Below are 22,413 nucleotides of genomic sequence, written 5' to 3' on the forward strand. Positions count from 1 at the left end.
GCTCCTCTGCCCCTTGTGCCACTCCCCTGGCTACCCAGGGCCTCTCACAGGGTACCACGCAAAGTCTTAGTTCTCCCATCAGCTCCTTGGTCTTTAGACACCATCATCAAACTATTTATCACATCAGCAAGAGCTCACGTTGTGGAGCCCTTGGTCAGCATGCTAGGCACTTTTCTAGGTGTCTTATGTGCCTCCACACTTCATTCCTCACATCAACCCTAGAGGTAACTACTATTCATTAACTCCATTTGACAGATGAGGAAACTGAGGCATAAGGTGGCATAGCAAATAAGTGGTAGAGTCTGGACTCAAATCCAGCCTGGACTCTCCTCCAAAGACGTGCACTTTCCCTCCACATTGGCATCCCTTAATTGCTGTCCCAGGGGCTGCCCTTTGAGCAAGTTAATCCAAAGGTCTACCTGGTAACAGAGATAAGGGGATGTTTGTAGGTTACCACCATCAAGTAGACATCTGCATTGGCACAGGGTCTTCAAGGAGGCTGGGTCTCAGTCCAAAGAAGACAGGCTAATGGTGGCAGCTGCGGGCACTGTGGCCAGCCAGTAAAGGACACACATTCGGGCAGGGATCCTTCATCACCCACAAATCCCACCACTGCTCCTTTATAAAGACCTTAGTTACCTTGCAATCACCGCCCCTTGATTCCCTAAGACAGGCTTGAGAGGGAAGGAGGAGGTGAAGGGCGAGGGGGTAAATGGTGGGGGAGTTCCTTACGCAGCTCCTATTCAGTGCCCAGGCTTCTGGGAGAAATGTTCTATTAAAACAGAAGCTAAAAGTAAGTGAAGGAGGGAGGAAAAGAATAAAAGCGATGCCATCATTATTTTCCTACATTCCTCTCAAGGGACCTCTGGCTCAAGGCTAGAAGGCAGGTGAGCAGCTCACGGCTGCTGACCAACGAGTTGTGTTATTGTATTTTCCTTGGTTTCTCTGCAGTTGGCATCCTACAGGTATAGCTCAAAGAAGTAGTTTAGATTACTATCAAACAATATATTCTGGCTCAAAATCATCAAAAAATAGCATATGAATAAACTGACCTGAGATCCATCCAAAAGATCCTCAAAAGGGATCATCTTTACAAAGATATTTAAATACTTACAGGAAGTATAAAACTGTGTAGTAAAATGCAATTTGGCAACAGATATCCAAAGCCTCAGAAAAGTTTGTGCCCTTTTGGTCCTGCAGTTCCACTTTTAGGCATTTATTATAAAGGAAATAATTGGATAAATTTGGAGAACTAAATATGCAGAGATATTTATCATTGCATTGTTTACAACAGCTAAAAGCTGAAAAAATAATGTCAATGTTTAAAAATAGCAGTTAGCTGAATAAGTAATTCACCCACACAATAGGCTTATACAGACATTTGAAGTGAAGCTATAAATCTATATTTATTGACATATGAATAGTATGATTCCAAAATAGTGTGTATATAAGTCCTTTGTGTTTATGGATATAAAATCTAATGGGTAATCTACATGAACAGTTTGGCAAGTATTGTCTTCTGGTAGAAGATTTATGGATGATTTTTATTCTTTTCTTTCTGTATAATTTCTTTACAATGAACATATATTACTTTTATTATCAGGAAAAATGTGTACCTCCTCAAAATTATAAAGACAGGAATTTTAGGAAGCTAAAATTTACAAGAGTTCCTGTTTTTTACTTGCTCTCTTATCCACTTATTCACTCCCATTCTCTTCTTGCACTGTGTGTTTTAAGATGGAAATTGTCAACCTTTCCTCAGAAGGAAACACCCTATTTTCTTCATACACTGCGTTACCCTGGCTTCTCAGAGCTGGTGTTCAGTGAATATTTAATAATTCATTACTTTGCAGGAGGACGAGGAGCAGCTGGCATTAAAGGAAGCACGGGGTCCCCAGGAAGTGTGGGTCTTCCAGGATTTCCGGTAAGATTTCACGGTTCTGAAGTTTAGTTTCAATTTGGACAATGGAGCATCACATATAAGTCATCAGTTGGTGCCTGGCAAAGAGTAGGCACTTAATAGATACTTGATGATTAAATGAATAAATGAATGATGTGTGAATTAGTAAGTGAAAGAAGTAATGAATTTATAATAATTTAAAATGGTGTCAGAGACAGAACAAAGATCAGTGGTTGCCTGGGGCTGAGTTCAGGAACAAGGATTGACTGTAAATGGGTTTGAGGGAATTTGGGGAAGTGATGGGAATGTTTTAACACTGGATTGTGGTGATTGTGGCATAAATGTATAAATTTACTAAAAGTCATTGAATTGTATTCTTACAAAGGATACACTCTATGGTATGTAAATTACACTTCAATAAAGTTGTTAAAAAGTTAAAATTTTGCTTATCATAATGAATCAGAAAGTTATATATGGATACGTATATTTAAGTCAAATTATCCAGAGATGCATATTAAAATTTACCAACAGTCTAACATAATCTGAATTGTGATGATGACTGCATCATATTGAATTATAGTATTGTGCATGTTACATTGAATTTTACTGTCTAACTGAATTCTTTTCCAGTTTTGGAAGCAAAAACAAAGCAAAAAAATCTTGAAATTACACTGTAGGCCAAAGAAAGTGTCTGAAAAAAAAATCCATGTTCATTAAAATTGAAAAGTTCTTGTTGGCTTTTTTTAAGATTGACACAAGAACAACGCTAACTAAATGCAATGCAGACTTATTTCTGTACCACCCTAGGGATTCCCAGGTGCTCAGGGTGACCCAGGACTCAAAGGAGAAAAAGGCGAAACTCTGCAGCCAGAAGGACAAGTGGGTGCCCCAGGGGATCCTGGGCTCCGAGGGCATCCTGGAAGAAAGGGCTTGGATGGAATTCCTGGAACTCCAGGAGTCAAAGGATTACCAGGACCTAAAGGCGAACTGGTTGGTATTCAGTAACTTTTTTCAAATTTCTCTTCCTATAAATTACATGCTCTAAAGTTAAGAGATGAGGTGACTTCCTTTCAAAAAATTGTTTGGCCACTCAGCACAGTTCAGCCTTCTAACTGCACAATGAGGCATCTTCAAATAAGCGGGCGTAACCTGAGCAAATATTTATAGTATTTTGACAAAATAAATAGGTAGCACTTAATAATTTTTTTAGCCCAAAGGAAATTCTACATTGATAATGATCTTGTGTCTTCTACCAGTTACAATTCCATATTTATATCAAATAAGTTTATAGAGAAGTTCGGAAAATGATTAATAGGAAAGTTTTAGTCAATATTTTTGGGGCAATGATCATTCTTTTAAGAAAAATAAATGTGTAAAATGACCGAATATTTAGGGATAGGGTTATCAAATAAAGAGAGCAAATGTTTTGTCATTTACATTATTTAAGCTTATGTAAATTCTCTCTCTTTTCATGGGATAGAATCTCTCACATGTTCATTCGAGAGATTCCTACCAGGATCTGTTTTAAAATGTCATGGAGTCAGAGGCTGAGAACCTCACAACGGATCTATGAGAAAGAAGTTTGCAAGGCATGCTGCCCAGCCTGGTGTACGAAATACCAGTTTCTCCCAGAGTTAATCAGTTTTATTCAATTTTCTCAAAACAGAGAAACCTGGCAAACCAATTTAAAGTTCACTTACAGCCTCAATATCAGAATATGAATTGTGACTCCCCAAGATGTAGATACGATAGCAGTCTTTCCTAGACCTTTTTGACTACAAAACACTTTTTGGCTGGGAGCAGCTAGCAGGACCAATATTTCACACTCTCCTTTGGCAAACTGCCAGGCTATCCCCCAGATGGTAGTTTGCTTATAGAGGGACAGAGTCTAGAATTCTTTAGGTTTAGTATTAATACAGTTCATATGATGCCCCCATTTACATCTCACTAATTTCTTTATTAGTTCTAGTAAAGATGTCCCAGAAAGTGAGAGAAAATCAAGGAGCTGATTTGAGTCTATGCCCTGTCGTTATTAAAAAGGACCACTTAGCCACCTTTTAATATTGAACAAAGAAAAATCCAGTCAAATTTATTATTTGGGGCCATTTTGGGGAAAAAGGGAAACTTTGATTATTTTGTCAAATTTAACTTTAAAATACACAACTCCTTTTCAAAGTTATATCCTATGAAATTTAAAAAACGATATTTTATAAGGAAAAATTAATACAGATAGAATATCTCCTTTGTAATGAAAATAGCTGGTGAAAACCAATCAAATAAAGTTTGCTGTACTTGTTTTATTTTAGAAATGTGCCATTAACATGAATGTCTCACCTCTAATGCCATTTAAACCATTGGCCGATTTGAACTAAGTTTTAGGGACTGTTATCATATGGGTGGCATCTCACCGTAGGACATGTGAAGTGGAACTCGAAAGTGTTTCAAGTGAACGAATGAAGTTTCAAATGAAATGCTGCTGAGTTCCAAAAGGCATAAAACGATAAAAATCATACAGTGCTCTTATTTCAGTAATAGTTTCCTTCACATGCCAACTGCTTTTTAATTCAAGATCTTCTCAATGATGACCTAAAGGTATTCATATACATAGTAGGATTAACCTGTGTAAGGAGATGCTGGAATGGAGCACTCTCCAAACATAACTCTATTGTCACAGGCCCTGAGTGGTGAGAAGGGGGCCCAGGGTCCTCCAGGGGATCCTGGCACCCCTGGGTCTCCAGGACCTGTAGGACCGGCTGGACCATCAGACTATGGACTACACGGAGAGCCTGGTCCAAAGGGCACCCAAGGAGTTCCTGGAGCCCCTGGACCACCTGGAGAAGCCGGTTGGTTAGTTTTCTTTCCAGTCCTGTTTTCCTTTGGAGTGGGTTGATGGTTCCTACAGCTAGTGAAGCTCTCTCAGGACTAATGAATGTATAGAAACTTGCTTCCAATATGTAGAATATGTCAACTCATAGACACTGGGAAAGGATATGTAGGATATGTTAAAGAAAATCCATTTTTTCCCCTTACTGAGGAATTCAGCTGGAATTGCCTAGGATAGTCTATATCTATTACTGATATAAATATATGGGGTGAGTGGAAGTCATTTATGATAAACAAAAAGGAGGCAAAAACCCATGAAATTGATCTTGAGAAGCCTCTTTGAGGACTCAAGACCCCAGTAATGTTATCACAAATTTGTCCTTTTTGATCCATAACCCAAAAGATGGTTTATAAATAAAACTTCAAAATATCTAAGACATACGAAGAAAAGTTGTCTGATAACAGTTTTAAAGTCCTGTTAACTTTGGGATCCACGTGTAAGGAACATAGTTGGATTCAGGAGGAATCCGATCCTCAATGTTTGTGGCAAAGAACATGGTGGAAGATGAGAATTGCATGTTACTGACAGTTTTAAACAAACAATGCCACCATGGTCATTTTTTACTTCTAAAATCACTTTAAAGGGTGAGACCCAATAAACCAGTGTTCTCCAAATCTTTTTATAATACCTCTCATCAGTAATAATTTTTGAGGGCACATCCCCAAAGTATTCATATATAATAAATTGTATGCATGCATTTCTGTCCACAGATGTACATAAACCTTATTTTATGATTATTTATATGTATTTTTTTTCTGCACCTTACTTCTGAGGCTGCTGTTCTATTCCAGGGATTGGCAAACTATGGCGGCCCAGTCCCAAATCCATTTATGTGTGGTCCACAAGCTAAGAATAGTTTTTATATTTTTAAATGATTGGGGAAAAAAACAAATAATATTTCTGACACATAAAAATTCTATGAAATTCAAGTTTGAGTGTGCATAAATAAAGTTTTATTGGCACACAGCACACATTCATTTACGTGTTGTTTCTGGCTGCTCTCATGCATGATGGCAGAGTTGAGTAGTTGTGACAGAGACCATCTGGACCACAAAGCCTAAATTATTTGCTATCTGGCCTTTAACAGAAAAAGTTTACTGATTCCTCCTCTAATCCACCTTTTAACTCTCTTCTGTTCTTTCTAAATGTGAATCTTTAGTGAAGGACTAAAATCATAAAATATTGTAAAATCATAAAATATTATATGACAAATATATTGTCATAAAATATATTATCATCAAATTTTTCCCATCATACTACTGTAAATCTATTTTTTCTATAATTATATGAATATATGGACAATACTAATAACTAACACATTTTTAACCTTGGCCATTGTGGTCAGAACATTATCCCAAATCTTTACCGGCTGGGTAGGCATGATTTCCCCAATGACACACGAGGAATTTATCAGAGAGGTTAAAAAATGTGCCCACCCTCACAGACCTTATAAATAGCAGGGCCAAGATTCAAGCACAGTTCAGCTTGTCGGGCCACATTTTCATGTTTTGTTCAATATACTGTTCTGCCCTCCTGTAAAAATTAGTCATCCAATAAATAAATATCCGACCAGTATTCATCAAGATGTAAGCTGAATTCCATATTATCAATTTTCTTTAGAATAGGGCCTCTTTCAATAGACCAGCACGTTGAGCTATTAATTAAAACAAGACTTAGACAATAGTAGATGCCTATAGATATTTGTTGACTGAATAAGAAACTTTCTATGGGCTGGTCATCTTTAAGCCATTTTTGAAGCCTGTGGCAGCAGAGACTATTTTTTATATTCCTTGGGATATGTTTGTAAACAGCTTATAATTATATTTTTTCCTTCTGAACAAAGAAAAGCTTCAATATGCACACCAGTCTTATGATCATAAATTTTCTTAAGGTCCTAAGGGAGAATTCAATGTTTTGACACCAGTCCCAGGCCCCCCAGGATTTCCAGGGCCCCCAGGCCGTGCTGGGCCCCGAGGCCCACCTGGTGAGTATCCCCTTTGTCCAGTCTGGTGCACAGCATCAGATGGCACCCTGACTCTCCTGGAAAAATATTGTCCCCGTTATAAGGAAAAAATACACTCATTGGCTCCTAAAGAGAGCACAAGCCAGAGTTCTGTCAGATAACAAGCCAACAGGCAGGGGACTTGCTGTTGTCCTTTGTGGTTATTCAAATTATTCCCATTCTGCTTCTGATTCCAAAGGAGAACTGATATAATTACTTAATTCGAATTCGAGAGCAAAACTATCTTCATGGATTTTTGGTGGAGGAACAAGCAATGTTTGCCAATGGTTAATCGTGATGGTTCCTACAGTGTCTTCATTTGAAAACTTAATTTCTTTGCCAATATGATCTAGAATTTAATTTTTCATGCATGGAGAAAGACTTATATAATTCAAGATATCTAGAATTTTTTTCAGGAATTAAATTATATTTTCAAAATTATTTGCAGCTCCTAATGATTAGTGCTTTGGTTAGGAGAAAGGGTTTACAGTTGGGGTTATGTTAAAATTATTTCTTAATTTTCAAAAAGGTCTAGGATGACACAGAAATTTAGACATTTTGTTTTAGGTCAAGATAAAGGAAAGTTGCTAATGTGGATGTATGTGTTTTTTTAAGGTATCCCTGGATCCATAGGAAAATGTGGTGATCCAGGTATTCCTGGGCCTGATGGTGAACCAGGAATTCCAGGAATTGGATTTCCTGGGCCTCCTGGACCTAAGGGTAAATTTCAAAATTTTTGAAAATAAGGTTCCTTGTGGATATTTAGAAAATGTAAATACATATAATGACTAACATAGAAGATAGCCATAATATCCTTTAAAATTATGTGTCCCAAGAGTGTTAAATGGGAAAAAATTTTACAATAATGTTAGGCAGCATTCACATTAATTTATGCAATCTCAACTCATTTACATCTTTTTAATGAATGGAAAAATATGGGAAGTAAACTCACCAAAATGTTTGTAGTGATTCTTCTTGATTGTGGGATTATGAGGAATTTTTTTCTTGACTTCTTAATAGATGTCTGCACTTTTTCCATTTACACATTTCTTCCCTTTATGCATTTCTTTAATAACAAAAAACAATTATTAAATCACAAAAAGCTGACTTCCTTCTATGCTCCAAAATAAATTACAGAAGTTATCTTCCTTTAGGAAAAAGTACTGCTTCCCATCGGAGGGAAAACATACCACAGAAATCCACATACTGAGGACTTAAATAATAACCTGAGGTTCCCCAGGGACAAATACATCAAAGTCATGTCCAGCATAACATAGCAGTAACCTCAGTCCCTGAGGGCTTGCATACAACTTCAGATTTTATGATAATTTCATGTTTTTTCCAACATTATTTAAAATATAATCCCTTTGTCAAAATATAATCCCTTTTATTGGTGCTTCATCTCTTGGATTAATATGTCAACAATGTTTATCATACATAAGTTCTGCCCAAATATGGGAATATTGATTTTAACTTCTGAGTATTTGAAATGGAAAACATAATCACATTTCTCATTTCCAAGAATGGCTTTGATGCCAAGTTCTTGCATTTCTTCCTAATGATCTCTGAAGTAATGTACTTCTCCTACTATAAATGCATCAGAGAGAAGTTACTTCATTACATTCAATGGCTGCTAGAGGACATTAGGAAGTAATTCTCCTGAGCAACCCCTGTTGAGAAAGGCTATCTTTCTGGGTTCTGGAAATGCTTTACATTTTGATCTGGGTCATGCTGGCATAGACATATATACGCATGTAAAAATCCAGTTGGCTGTATACTGTATGCAAAATATACTTCAAAAAAGTCAACCAAATGATCAACTAGTATTAATATTTAAAGAAATGTAGGGTGCTGTGGCTGGCCCAGTGATGTAGTGGTTAAGTTCACATGCTCCAATTCAGTGGCCCAGGGTTCACTGGTTCAGATCCTGGGCGTGAACCTACACGCCACTCATCAAGCCATGCTGTGGCAGCATCCCACAAACAAAATAGAGGAAGACTGGTACAGATGTTAGCTGAGTGACAATCTTCCACACACACACACACACACACACACACACAAAATTGTAGGGCGCTAACCGACAAAAATGGAGGTCATTTTTTTAAAAATTGGAAATCAATGTAATCAGATTTGCAACTGAATTTATTTTTAACTGCTAACTTAGCAGTTGGCTTTCTCATCATTCAAACTTTCATAAAAACATCTCTAGCTGCTTGCCTCATAAAAACATTAGATAAAATAAGAGAGAGACTGCTCAGACTAATCCTACAATCTTTATTATTTTTTCTCTGTAGGAGACCGAGGTTTTCCAGGAACAAAAGGATCACCAGGTTGCCCTGGAGAAATGGGAAAGCCAGGGTTACCCGGACAGCCAGGCCTCCCAGGAGCCAAGGTCTTGGAGAATTAAAATGCAGACTGATAAGGGGGAAAGGAGGAACAATTACAGTCGGCCAGTTAGGATGCTCCTGCCAGGCAGAACACTCTGTGCGCAGAAATTACCAATATATTTGTAAATGATGATACATTAAATATTTTTTTTAAGTTTCTCTGAACCTTCCCTCCTTTTTAGAAAAGAATATATAAGGTATTAGAAGACAAGTTTGTTTCTCTCTTTCTTCCTTAATCTTCAGAAACATTCAGAGTATTTAAAATGGGAGAACTCTAGAAAGAAATATAGACAGCTATGAAAAAACTATTAAAAGTAGAGACATCTAGACTGTTTACAGAAAATTCCACAGTCTTCTGAAAAAGAGGCTGGAGGCTCTGAAGAATTATTGAGCATAATTTTATAGAAAAGTCAGCAACTAGAGTTGAAAAGGCAAAGTTGATGGAATGGTGGTGACTCTGTGTAAAAGGGACTTAGAACCTCTGTAATGGAAATATTATTGTCAAGTAAGGAGCCCTACAGACCAGTCAGTAGTCAGTAAGGATTTGGAAGCATGATATAGTAAAACTAACATGATTTCTGTGCTATAGGGAGAACCAGGACCAGCCATGCCTGGGGAACCAGGAATACCAGGTTTTCCAGGAGAAAGAGGCATTTCTGGGGAAAATGGAGAAATTGGACACCCTGGACTTCCAGGTCTCCCTGGATTTCCAGGAACTGGAGGGCTTGATGGACCACGAGGTACAATAGCAAGTGTGATTACTTTTCTCCACTGTGAGCTTAGCTAAAATGCAGCAAATGGAATGTGGAGGTGCTCAAGCGTGAAGAATTCTTCTCAAACAAACTTCTTGCTCAATAAATAGAATCTGTGGGGCCTAATTATTTTTCCGTTAACATTGCTGCCCTACCTTTGTTCCTTCTTTCTTTCTTCCTTCCTTTCTTCTTTCCTTTTTAATGAGTGTTCTCCATATAAGACATATTAATGGTATTAAATATAGCTCTGGCTTAGGGGAAAAAGTTACAGGAGAATGATTGGGATAGCAATACTAGGATCTTAGGTTTTGGCATCTGAATATATTCTTGGGCTCTATTTTGCAGGGGATCCAGGGCAGTCTGGACCACCCGGAGAAAGAGGACTCCCAGGAAGGTGCACAGAGGGTCCCAGGGGAGCCCAAGGACTTCCAGGCTTAAATGGATTAAAAGGGCAACAAGGTAGGAGGGGGCCTTGTAACCAGTCACCAGGCAGGCAAGTGGTGACATGGGACTCCTACTCTGCACCTTGCTGCTTAACATGGGAACTGTCCAGCCAAAAGTCCTGACCACTGTTCAATGGGAAATGTTATTTCGGAAATATAAACCTTATTGTCATAGATTCATTGCAATGTGTACTACCTATAGAGGAAGAGACCTGAAATTAATATAATAAAATTGGTCTGTGTCTTTTATGCAAGAAAATATGAATACTGAAGATATATTTAGATGTGTATTTACATATATGTTTATATAAACTCTCAGGAAAAGCTTTACATTTAATATTTCCCTAAGTATTTTAAAGTGGTAAATTTATCCTGATTATTAAAATAGAGTGAACGTTTGCAAAGATATGTCTAACAAGCTATAAACTAAAATACATAGTTGATTGCTTTACAAGCAACATAAAAGAAACGGTATAAAAATAAATCTAAATTATGCAGGCTAGATGGTCCAGATCATGGGAAATTTTATCTTTTTGGCTCCTCTCAACCAGATCTGCGAACTACTTCTGGGAAAAATCCTTTAGAATGCAGCTAATGCCTGTGGGCTATCATACTGCTTAAATGTTCACAAACAAATTTTTGGCCAAGATGTTAATTGTTGTAGTGGTGCTAATATTGTTTCCAGAAGCATCTGGTGGCTTGCCTCCACGTGAGTGGCTCTGTGTGTATTCTGCAGGTGAAAGACTGAGCCACAGTCATAAAGTGCAGTCCCAGGAAGTGCCTGCAGGACTAGAAAATAAATCTAAATTCTACACTTTTATTACTGCATGAATCATTGAAACAGAGAATGTTAAAGCCAGAAGGGATCTTAGAAATTTTACAGAAGGGGACCTAAATCAATCAATCAGATAAGTGTGTGGTTTGCCCAAAAATCACAGAGCTAAATATTTACAGTCATAAAATATTTCTGGAGTTGGTGGGGAAAGCACTTGTGTGTTCATTCATTCATTCATTTATTCATATATAGGCAGAAGAGGCGAAACAGGGCCAAAGGGAGACCCAGGTATTCCAGGTTTGGATAGGTCAGGATTTCCTGGAGAACCTGGACCACCAGGAATACCAGGTCATCGAGGTGTGACGGGACCACCTGGTCAAAAAGGATATCCAGGAAATCCAGGATTTTTAGGGCCACCAGGTATCCTTTTTTGTGGTTTTATTTTTTTTCTTCTCTCTTCTTCCACATTTTCCTTTTAAAGTGGCTATTTAAACTAGAGATAGGCATAGGCTTTTGACTCTATGCCTCTCTTTCAGTTAGTATGTTTCTTCTTCTGAATTATTTGTAAGGAGACAAACCGCTGGGACATGGTGGAGGTAGGATGATAACATTTCACAATTACCAAGGATATGACTATTTTTGCTGTGTAATCCTTTTTATATATTACTCCTAAAATATATTTGCTAGTATTTTGTTGAGAATTTTTACATCCATATTCATAAGGGATACTTACTGGTCTGTCGCTTTCTTTTCTTACGATGTTTTTATCTGGTTTTGGTATCAAGGTAATGCTGGCCTTATAGAACAAGACAACAAGACAGGAAGTGTTTCCTCCTCTTGTATTTTCTGGAACAGTTTGTGGAGAATCGATGTTCTTTTTTTCTTTTTTGTTGGGAGAGATTTGCCCTGAGCTAACATCTGTTGCTAATCTTCCTCTCTCTCTTTTTTCCTGTTCCTCCCCAAAGCCCCAGTACATAGTTGCATACTCTAGTTGTAAGTCCTTCTACTTCTATGTGAGACACCAACACAGCATGGCTACTGACAGATGAGTGGTGTGGTTCTGTGCCCAGGAACCAAACCTGGGCCACCAAAGCAGAGCACACCAAACTTCAACCACTAGGCCATCAGGACTGGCTCGTGAATTGATATTCTTTAAACATTTGTTAGTATTCACCAGTGAAATCAGCTGGGTCTGGACTTTTCTTTATGGGAAGTTTTTAAATTAATAATTCAATCTCTTCACTGGTCATAGGTCAGTTCAGATTTTCTATTTCTTCTTGAGTCAGTTTTGGTAATCTGTGCTTCTCTAGGAATTTGTCCATTTTGTCTAAGTTATCTAATTTGCTGGCAAATAGTTCTTTTTATTTCATCATTATTTTTCTAGTTTATATGTTTAGGGGAAAATATTCCAATTGTCCCCTCATGACCTAAAGACCTCACTGATCTCTCCTCCAGAGAGGAGCCCAGAATAACAACTTAATCTGCAAATTATCCTTTCATTCATATCACTGAGCTACTATCATGTGCCAGCACTGTTCCAGGCCCTGGAGACACATCAGTGGACAAGACTCCACCTCCGACAGTGGGGGAGACAATAACAAATACATTTAGGAACTAAGTTCAACTAGAGACAAGTGCTATGAAGAAAATAAAGCAAGGGAACATAACAGAAAGCTATTGATCAGGACTTGGGAGGAGGGAATGCTCTAAAACTTCAGCATATTCTAGTCTCATCCATAAATGTGATCTGCTACCAATGACTTCAAATAGATGACGTAAAAAAGACCGTTTACTGACCCATTACAAATATGGTTATTTTCTATTTAGTGAAACCATTCCTTTAACTCCCAATCTCTCTAAGTATAATTTATTTTATTTTAATTTTTTGGAATATCTGCTTTTCTCATTCTGCACAACATGCATGTGCTGCTTTGTGTTAATTTGTTCCCATAGGTGAAAAAGGAGCGGTTGGGATGATGGGCTCTCCTGGATTCACTGGGCCTCCGGGGCCTCCTGGAAAGCCAGGCACCCCAGGACAGAGGGGTAAGTGATACTCTATCTTCCCAGCTATCAGGAGGCATGAATGATGTTCGTTTATTTAGCAGCAAAATAAATGACATTTTATTCTCTGAGGGGAAAATAGTTCTGTGAGAACCGTATACTTGATTTTGCAGATTTCTGTATTCCTTTTTCCCATTTGAATGGGATCATATTTTCTCCCTGCAGGCTAATAGCAGTCCCCTCCTGCGGCTGCCTGTTTGGGGCAGCTGTTTATCAAGTTCTCCGCACTGTTAACCTTTTTGATTTGTTTTGTTTTGTTTTGTTTTGTTTTATGAGAAACACTGTTAACTTTTGAATCCGTAGGAACTACTTAAAGAATGGAGCCACTGATGTTGGTCTTCCTGTCTCTCAGGCAGCTCTGGAATTCCAGGAGTAAAGGGCGAGAGAGGGCCCCCAGGAGCCAAGGGGGACGAAGGGGACAAGGGAGCCTCAGGGTCTTCTCAAATATCCCATGTACTGGGGGACAAAGGAGAACCAGGCCTCAAAGGTACACACTTCCTCATATTTAGAACCAGAACGTCAGAGCTGAGTCTGAGACTAAGAAACTATCCAGGCAAATCCTTTAGTTGACAGATGAGGACAGTGAGGGCCAGTGTTTAATCTCCTGCCCAAGGTCACAAAGGCAGTTGGGGACCGAGCTTGGACTACAACTGGGTCTTGTGTGCCTCGCACAATGATATGCTGCCCCTTAATGTGCAACTTTTCATTTCTAAGTTAATTCTGCATTTTGGTTTGCTGTATTTAAATCGTCACAAGTCAATTTTTAAATGATAAGCCTCAAACTCCCCTTTTTGCCAAGTATAGTCAAAACCAAACCCTTAGAAAATTCCACGTAAAAAACGTTCCTGGCTCAAATAGAAACCTGTACCCCAATTTCCACTTTCCTCTTCCAGGATGAATTTTTCTGATGGCATCTAAAAACTGCTTCTGTGCTCAAAATCATTTGGAAAACAATTATTAAAAAGAAAGTATTTTTAATTAAAAATGCCTTTAGAATGCTGTTAATGGTTACCTATAGCTCTTAGGCTAAAATTCAGATCCATTCAAATTATTTCAAGCTATCTGAGCACTTTCTATGACATTTTTTGTTATATGATCAATACAACCAACATAAAATCAAATTTTAAGAAAGCCTGACTTGTGGTCTTCTTGATCGAATTTAATCCCAAGTAACTTTAGAAAAACAGGCATTGCTGGGTAAAATGAAACATTTGTGAGTCAAACTTTTATGGCAGGGAAGAATAAAGAAAAAATGTATTTGAAGTTGCAAAACCATATCAAGTTTTGAGTAATTTGTAGTCAATTTTGAGATATGAGATTACATTCAACAAATATTTATATGCTTGGCACATAAGGATTTATAGTCCAAGTAAAGATTTCTTTGAAAAATTCTGCACAGGGTTCTGTAGAACACGCTAGAAAGACGGAAAAGCTGTCTCTCCCAGAATTAGGAAGGACTTCACGGAAGTGACATTTGACCAAGATTCTGAAGAGTCTTTGAATCCAACTGATTTGCCAACTTAAAAAATGTATAATCATTGGAAAAAAACAATTTATAGAAAGTTTTTTTTCCATAAAGGAAAATTAGCAAGTAAAGGCCTTTTAGGTAATCCCTCATTTAATCTGGTATCATAGAAATAGCTTAGTTTTGGATGCAAACAAAAGATTGTATTACATTTTTAGCAATGAAATAGAAATTTAATATGAATTTTATAAAACTCTGCTAGAACTGGTCCAAGCCAAGATGTAAAAAAAGAAAAATACTGGCAGAAATGTCCAGTCCTCATAAACTCTCTGTTAGACACCACTTCACTGGACTAGCCTAGATGGTTAGGTAGTGTTGCAAATATTTTGAAAAAATATGAATAGCGTATTTGTGTCTACATAAACTAAAATTTGGCTCTAACATCATGAATGCACAATGGGTACTAACTTATAATTAAAGAATTCCTTTCGTAAAGTATAGAGGGACACATGCCATTTCTATGCTTCTAACAAAGTACAGTGTGCATGGAAGCTGTCCTGCATGTTTTCTTTCAAACACACAGCCAAGGAGCAGAGACTGAACAGCAACAATGAAAAGATCACACTAGCTAGGCCTCTCTAATTTCACTATGATCCATTTTTTCATCTGAATTTCTGAGTTAAAGACATCCACTGCAAATGGGAGAGAGAGATTAAGGGAACAGATAAGCAGTCATCATCCTCTCCTCAAGGAATCTGGATGGGAGATTTAAGCATATATATGAAAAGATAATGAATAATACGAAAGGACTGTTACGTTATTCTACCACGTGCATGTTATACCACATGCAGGTACAGTTCTGAGTTTTATAAACATCGCCTCGTTTAATCCTCACAACAAGCCTAGGAGTAGGTTATTGCTATCATCCCATTATACAGATGGGGAATGGAGAGGTCAAATTACCCACTGTCACTCTGACAGGAAGTGGCAGAGATGGGCCTTACATTGATGCTGTTGACTCCAAAATCCATACTCAGCCTCCTCACTGTGTGCCAGGTACCACTGACCCTGAGCCCGGTGGGAGATGAGGGAGGCAGAAAACACAGCAACCAGGGGAGTCGGAGAAGCCTCCATGAAACAGGATTTAAACTTTGAGTAGGATGCACATGAGCAAATAATACTTATGGCTTAAAATCTTGCCAAAGCTCCCCTTCCTTCAAGAATTCAGACTTCTTAGATTGGCATCCAAATTTCTTCATCACTTGCCCTCTGCCTGCCTCTCCAGCCACATGACATTTATTTACCCAACAATTATTTTTTAGTACCTATTGACTAGGCATTTTACTGTGTCCTGGAGATACAGAGGTGAACAAAGCAGAGCTAAGTGTCCTTGTCATGAGGAAACTTAACAGTTCAGTGGGGGAAAGAGACATTGATGGATCTGGAAACATTTTATGCATAGGGCCAGCTAGTAAATATCTTAGGCTTTGTGGACCACATCTGGTCCCTGCTGCATATTCTTCTCTGGTGTTTGTCTGTCTGTTTGTTTACAACCCTTTGAAAATGTAAAAACCATCCTCAGCCCTCCAGCCATACAACATGAAACCAGATTTAGCCCACAGGCTGTAGTTTGCCAACCCCTAAAAAACAGAAGCAAATGGACACACTAAGCAATCTATATTTTTAGATTATGATAAAGGACATAAATAGAAAACACAAAGGTTACAGAGAAAATAAACTAATCCCTTGCTACTCACCACTTCTCCTATTTTCTTGCCTGGGAATCCTGTCCCATTCCATCTTTTCTCCACCCAACTAGCTCCCACTTGGTCTTCAAAACTGAGGCAAAAAATATCTCCTCTTCTCAAAATTCTTCCCTGCAGCATATTGTGTCCAACTCTCTTACAGAATGTCTCACACTGGGCGGTAATTGTTTGTTTACTTGGCTGTCTCCCCATTTAAACACTAGAAACTTGGGGAAAGGGAACATGATTTATTCATGTCTCCAGTACTCAGCACAAGACCTGTCTATAAATTAGGCATTCAATCCATATGTGAAAGAATGAATAAACATGCAATCGGGGAAACAACCAAGGGAAGTGAATCTGCTTGAGAAAAGGCACAAAGCCAGACCATGGACAGATTGTAGAATGCTTCCAATGCCAGAGGAAGGAGTTTGTAATAAATTCTGTAGGTAACAGAGATTCAAGGAGTATTTTTGAGCAAGAGAATAATGTGATCAAAGCCACGTTTTAGGGAAAGGAGGATGGTGTTGTGGGAAGTTTATGAGCTTTCCAGTCTGCAGAACTGGGTTCAAATCCCAGTGTTACCACTGATTGATGGCGTGACTCTAGGTAAGTCCATTGACTTCTTAGAGTCTCCGTTTTCTCATCTCTACACCCAGTCTAGAAAGGCTCAAGAAATAGACTGAGATTGCCTGAAGATTAAATATGATAAATAAAAGAAAATAATATCAGCTATTTAATGAATGATCATTGTAATAAATGGATTGGGAATGAGATAGTCTAAACAAGAATAGTGTAGTAGTTGGTCCTCTGTCACTAATTAAAAGAAAGAAAAAGAAGCTGTATTTAGGTCACTAATTCTTAAAATGCTGGTTTAAAGTATAAATATTATGATAATGTCTAGTGTTCTTTGAGAACTAACTCATGCCAGGCACTGTGCTATACTTTACGCATATTATCTCATTTAATTCCCTTTTTAAAAAGATGTAAGCCCACATCTGCCCACGCTCTGAACAAATACGACATGCCATATTGCAATAATATCTCATAAATTTTAATCAGGATGTGAATAAGTCTGATAAAATTCTAACCTGGACTTTTAATACATGGTTTTTAACTTTAGGATTTGCAGGAAGGCCTGGTGAGAAGGGAAGCAAAGGCATCCCAGGGTTACCAGGTTTAAAAGGACTCGAAGGGCCACCTGGACCATCAGGACCACCAGGTATAGCTGATTCTCTAACAGAAATATCAGCTTTTAAGTTTTCCCAGATCTAAATGTAACAAAAATGTGTTTCTAGACCTATTGGGTTGAATATGAATTCTGCCCCAATAGTGTTCCAGCAGAAATTTGCTTCTAAATTAAACCAAAAGGAAGGTGGTTATAGTCAGCCTGTATTCACTGAAAAATATTAGTCTACGTGAAGTTTTATTTTTTGTACTCAAAATTTTATTTTGAAATTGCTGATATGTATTATAAACTATAGCCTATCACAATGTCACAGATCATAAAAGAAAATAAGATAATGCTTTAGAGGTTTTCAGATTTGCCTCTTTGATTTCAGAGCAAATTAGTGAGTTTGCGAAGTAATTTTTTAAACAATTAAAGTAGCCCCCTTTCCTGTATGACCACCTCAGTGACAAAATATATTACATGGCAATGAAATTTCAGTATTGCATTTGGAAATCTATTACTATATGGTTACAGGAGCCCCCTCTTTCCTACTAGCATTGGTCCAAGGATGATTTTGATGTTTGAATCCAGATCTGTTGACAAGAATCCAACTTTCTCTAATTTTACATTTTCTGAGTCCTCAGTCCCCTCCTTATTTGAAGAAAAAGGCAGATAAAAAAGTACCTAAACCAGCTGGTCTGGCTCCTCTGTATTCATTTCATTCATGCAATCAACGAATATTTATTGAGGACCTACTATGTATGGGAACTATGCAGGGTGTATGACTATTTGTTTGTTCTCAAGGCCCCAGAGGAGATCCGGGCAGCACTGGGCATCCTGGAGAACCAGGACCTCGTGGTGTGCCAGGAAGCATGGGGAACCTGGGGGTACCAGGTAATGCATAAGGTCCTGTTATGAGCCCACAAGCTCACCATGGGTCCCAATTCTAGATTTTCTGTTGTTTGTTGTTTTGGCTTTCCACTTGGTAGAAACTTTGTGTAAAACAACTAGATTTACTTTTAGACAAATGTACTGTGTGCAACCAGAACACAAGTGAGAAAAAAATAAATATTTACATTGTGTAAAAATCATCCATTATGACTACCTGATGCATTAGTGATTCTGAAAAACCAACTCCTTGGAAGAAAGGTGGTTTGTGCAAAGGTCAGATACTTCTGAACACTTCAAGATGCCCCATGGTTACCTATGTTACTTGATTTCTTTCCTAATTTCAGGTTCTAAAGGAACAAGGGGAACTTTGGGACTCCCAGGTCCACCCGGAAGACCAGGCCTCCCAGGTATTCATGGTCTCCCAGGAGACAAGGGAGAGCCAGGTTACTCAGAAGGTACAAGGCCAGGACCACCAGGACCAAAGGTATATATAGGCCACTGAAGTGTTTACATTTTGGTGTGGAGCGAATCCTTTTAAATATCAACAGATATCTGGATTCGATGTGGGCAGAGAAAATTGAAAATATTACAATATTTTCAGTCAATTATTTGGGGTTTGTAAATTCCATCTCCACAACTGAGGATGCCTGTCACACAATTGTCAGCTTCTGAGTTTATTCCCGCCCCTCTTCAATCGCCAAGGAATTTCTCGTAACTATCCCTGCAGTTTAAGTGTGCCGCCAGAGGTGGCAGTGATCACAGGCCCCCACAATCTGACAGGGCAGTGTTTGTTTTTCTTGTGATACAAAATGGCTAGTCTCGGCTATGGACTGTCTCATACAGACTTATAAAAATAAATTTCCAAACCTTGTATTCAAAAACATTTGTCCTATTAAAACATAACACAGGATGTGAAATGAAATAACTTTAGAGCATCATTAAAAAGCAAACAAAGTCCTCAGATACATACATTTATCTTTCTTAATTGTCTTAGAACTTTAAGTATTTTCAGTCCCTTACGATTTGTTATCTTGTCACAATGTTCCCAGTGCTTGTTCTCTGTCAGCTAGAGGTTGGATGTCAAAGCGCTCTCTCGTGTGTTGGACCAAGCAACAACCAAATGTTTCAATGGGGCTCAGTTGTTTTTCAGGTTTATTTCCTTCCAACCTTTCTGCGCATAGCAGTAATATTAAGAGCCCAGAGCTAGAGCACAGAGAATAATTAAAGAAATTCCCATAAACAGGGGGTTTTAACATGGAATTCTATGGAACCTAAGGGGAGTCTACTGAATCCACAGAAGAAATTTTTAGAACTGTGCATTGAACACAAAATGAGCTGGTTTTATCACGCTGGCAAATCATAGTAAGAGTAGTATATTTTAATCAGCTACTGTGGAGACTTTGTAAGTCACCATCGAATCCTTATATGCTGGCTTATCGTAAAGCTGAAGTACAGATTTAATGAGTATGAAATCATTCAAAGATTTACATTACATGTGGTTGACATACATTAATCTGTATGCACAATATTTGTAGGACACATATGCATTTGGTCTAACTCTTTCTTTCTTACCTGAGTTAATCATCACAATTTGAAAATATACATCTGTATGATTATTTTTTTTAAAGATTTTATTTTTCCTTTTTCTCCCAAAGCCCCCCAGTACATAGTTGTGTATTTTTAGTCGTGGTTCTTTCTAGTTGTGGCATATGGGATGCCGCCTCAGTGTGGCCTGATGAGTGGTGTCATGTCCACGCCCAGGAACCGAACCAGCGAAACCCTGGGCTGCTGAAGCAGAGCACACGAACTTAACCACTCGGCCACGGGGCCAGCCCCTGCATGATTATTTCATATCTATCTCTCCACTGGTCTCTAAAGCTCCATGAAGGCAGGGACTGTGTGTATCACATATCTATACATGGTTACCATTATATTCCTGGGGAGAGCCTGCTTCATGGGCATGCCACCAGTGTTGTTAAAGGGGGCTGCTGCTCAAAAGGACTCCATGCTTGGTTTAATGCTCTGCTGTTGCTGTCTTGAATTGCTTTAAATTTTCTAAAAAGGGAGCTGTGTTTTCATTGTGCACTGGGCCCTAAAAATCATGTAGCCATCCTGTTCTCAGAACCTATCCTAGTGCTGGTACATAGCAGATACCTAATATGAATTGCTAAGTAAGTAAGTAACTAAATAAATAAATGCAAACACACACGGTTTAACTTAATTCTGATCACATATTTTGCTTATATGAGAATTTTAAAGGTGTTTGACTGAATTTAAGGGAGATCCAGGATTGCCAGGTGACACGGGAAAGAAAGGAGAAAGAGGGCCACCTGGTGCACCTGGATATTTGGGGCCTGCTGGACCTGACGGAGTCCCTGGACATCCCGGAAGTCCTGGCCTCCCAGGTGAGCACGGGCTTTACAACTCTGAAAGCTGGAAGCATGACACACAGTGTCGCCCACACCTCCTAGAACCATCTCTGTCAATAGAAAGCTATTTAGGTTTTTGTACTACCATTGCTTTTAGTCAACTTTGATCTTCAAATTCTGAGACACAAAGAAACAGAAAATTAATCAGGAGCAGCCTAATTTTACTGATCAGCCAGTTTGGTGGACTGAAATCTAAAACCCTGCTCCTGTAAACAACATTTTAGAAGTGCTGCCTCAATGAATTCCGCTTAAAGACACAAAATGTTAGATCTTTGCCCAATCTTATGATATTTGTATTCGTTTTCTATGACTTCCATAACAAATAATGCAGACTGGGTGGCTTAAATGACAGAAATGCATTTTCTCACAATTCTGGAGGTTAGAATCTGGGATCAAGGTGTGAGCAGGTTGATTTCTCGCGAGGCTTCTCTCTTTGACTTATAGATGGCCGCCTTCTCCCTGTGTCTAACCTCCGTGCGTGTCTGTATCCAAATTTCCTCTTCTTATAAAGATGCCAGCCATAGCGGATTAGGCACCCTACTGACCTCATTTTAACTTAATTGCTTCTTTACAGACCCCATCTCCAAATACAGTGATATTCTGAGGTACTGGGGCTTAGGACATCAACATGTGAATTTGGGGGCAACACAATTCAACTCATAATACTGTCATTCAGAATTTTTTTTCCGGGATGTTTCTGGGTTGAACATTGCTTTCTTCCTTATTTGCTTATAATTTGGGTTTAAGTTTTCGTTTTGTTTTAAGAACAACTGCTAAGCCACTAGGTTGCAGCTTCGGGTTTTACTCAAAGACAATATTTAAATTATCTTTTCAAACACTGAAAGGTTCAGTGGATTTTTCTGTACACTCCCAAATAAAGCAATAAGTCAGACACTGAGCCATCCACGTGGTTGGTATACACACGGCTTTGCAAATGATTCAACACATCTCTGCTGTGCTTCTCTGGGGAAAAAGCAGCCAGGACCGAAGCCGGAGTGTACGCAGCACGATTTTCCTGAAGCCAGCGTGAGCACAGTTGACTGTAAGAACGGACCATTGCAGCCACTGTTGTAATCATTTGTCTTTCGGTCTTCTTCCTTCCCCTCTCCCTTCATTTACAGGAAAGCCAGGTCCTGATGGTGATTTGGGATTTAAAGGAATCAAAGGCTTCCCCGGCTCTCCAGGAATAAAAGGGCCTCCAGGTTCCATTTTTGTCCTTTGTCCAATTCCTTTCTATGAGGGAGGCACATTTCTCTGAGGGTGGAGTCTGTGTATATTTATGTCTCTGACCCACGACTCCTCCTTAGAATGTAGCTCCCGGTTGCTCACTCCCCAGCACAAAAAAGCAGAAAAGTGAAGTTAGGCATTTATACTTATCTAACTCAAAGATCTGCTGATAGGGGCTGGCCCGGTGGCTCAGTGGTTAAGTGTACATGTTCCACCTCGGTGGCCCAGGGTTCGCTGGCCCGGATCCCGGGTGTGGACATGGCACTGCTTGGCAAGCCATG

General features: G+C 38.7%; 1 protein-coding gene across 3 annotated transcripts in view; it reads left to right on the forward strand.

Annotated features, from left to right (window-relative positions):
- COL4A3 (collagen type IV alpha 3 chain) overlaps window positions 1–22,413 on the forward strand; it is a 129,984-nt gene that overhangs the window by 89,243 nt on the left and 18,328 nt on the right. For all 3 annotated transcript variants that reach the window (XR_011439522.1, XM_070269357.1, XM_023642447.2), the window contains exons 24-39: window positions 1,854–1,924; window positions 2,708–2,890; window positions 4,575–4,743; window positions 6,676–6,768; window positions 7,402–7,506; window positions 9,081–9,178; window positions 9,763–9,913; window positions 10,271–10,384; window positions 11,396–11,563; window positions 13,097–13,186; window positions 13,557–13,691; window positions 17,538–17,636; window positions 18,390–18,479; window positions 18,821–18,960; window positions 20,755–20,881; window positions 22,027–22,107. Coding sequence is in view for 2 of the 3 variants with exons in the window: in XM_070269357.1 (XP_070125458.1) it covers window positions 1,854–1,924; window positions 2,708–2,890; window positions 4,575–4,743; window positions 6,676–6,768; window positions 7,402–7,506; window positions 9,081–9,178; window positions 9,763–9,913; window positions 10,271–10,384; window positions 11,396–11,563; window positions 13,097–13,186; window positions 13,557–13,691; window positions 17,538–17,636; window positions 18,390–18,479; window positions 18,821–18,960; window positions 20,755–20,881; window positions 22,027–22,107 (1,914 nt within the window). In the remaining variant the exon portion in view is untranslated. The remainder of the gene's footprint in view (window positions 1–1,853; window positions 1,925–2,707; window positions 2,891–4,574; window positions 4,744–6,675; window positions 6,769–7,401; window positions 7,507–9,080; window positions 9,179–9,762; window positions 9,914–10,270; window positions 10,385–11,395; window positions 11,564–13,096; window positions 13,187–13,556; window positions 13,692–17,537; window positions 17,637–18,389; window positions 18,480–18,820; window positions 18,961–20,754; window positions 20,882–22,026; window positions 22,108–22,413) is intronic.

Source organism: Equus caballus, chromosome 6 (genome assembly GCF_041296265.1).
Source record: "Equus caballus isolate H_3958 breed thoroughbred chromosome 6, TB-T2T, whole genome shotgun sequence".
NCBI lineage: Eukaryota > Metazoa > Chordata > Mammalia > Perissodactyla > Equidae > Equus > Equus caballus.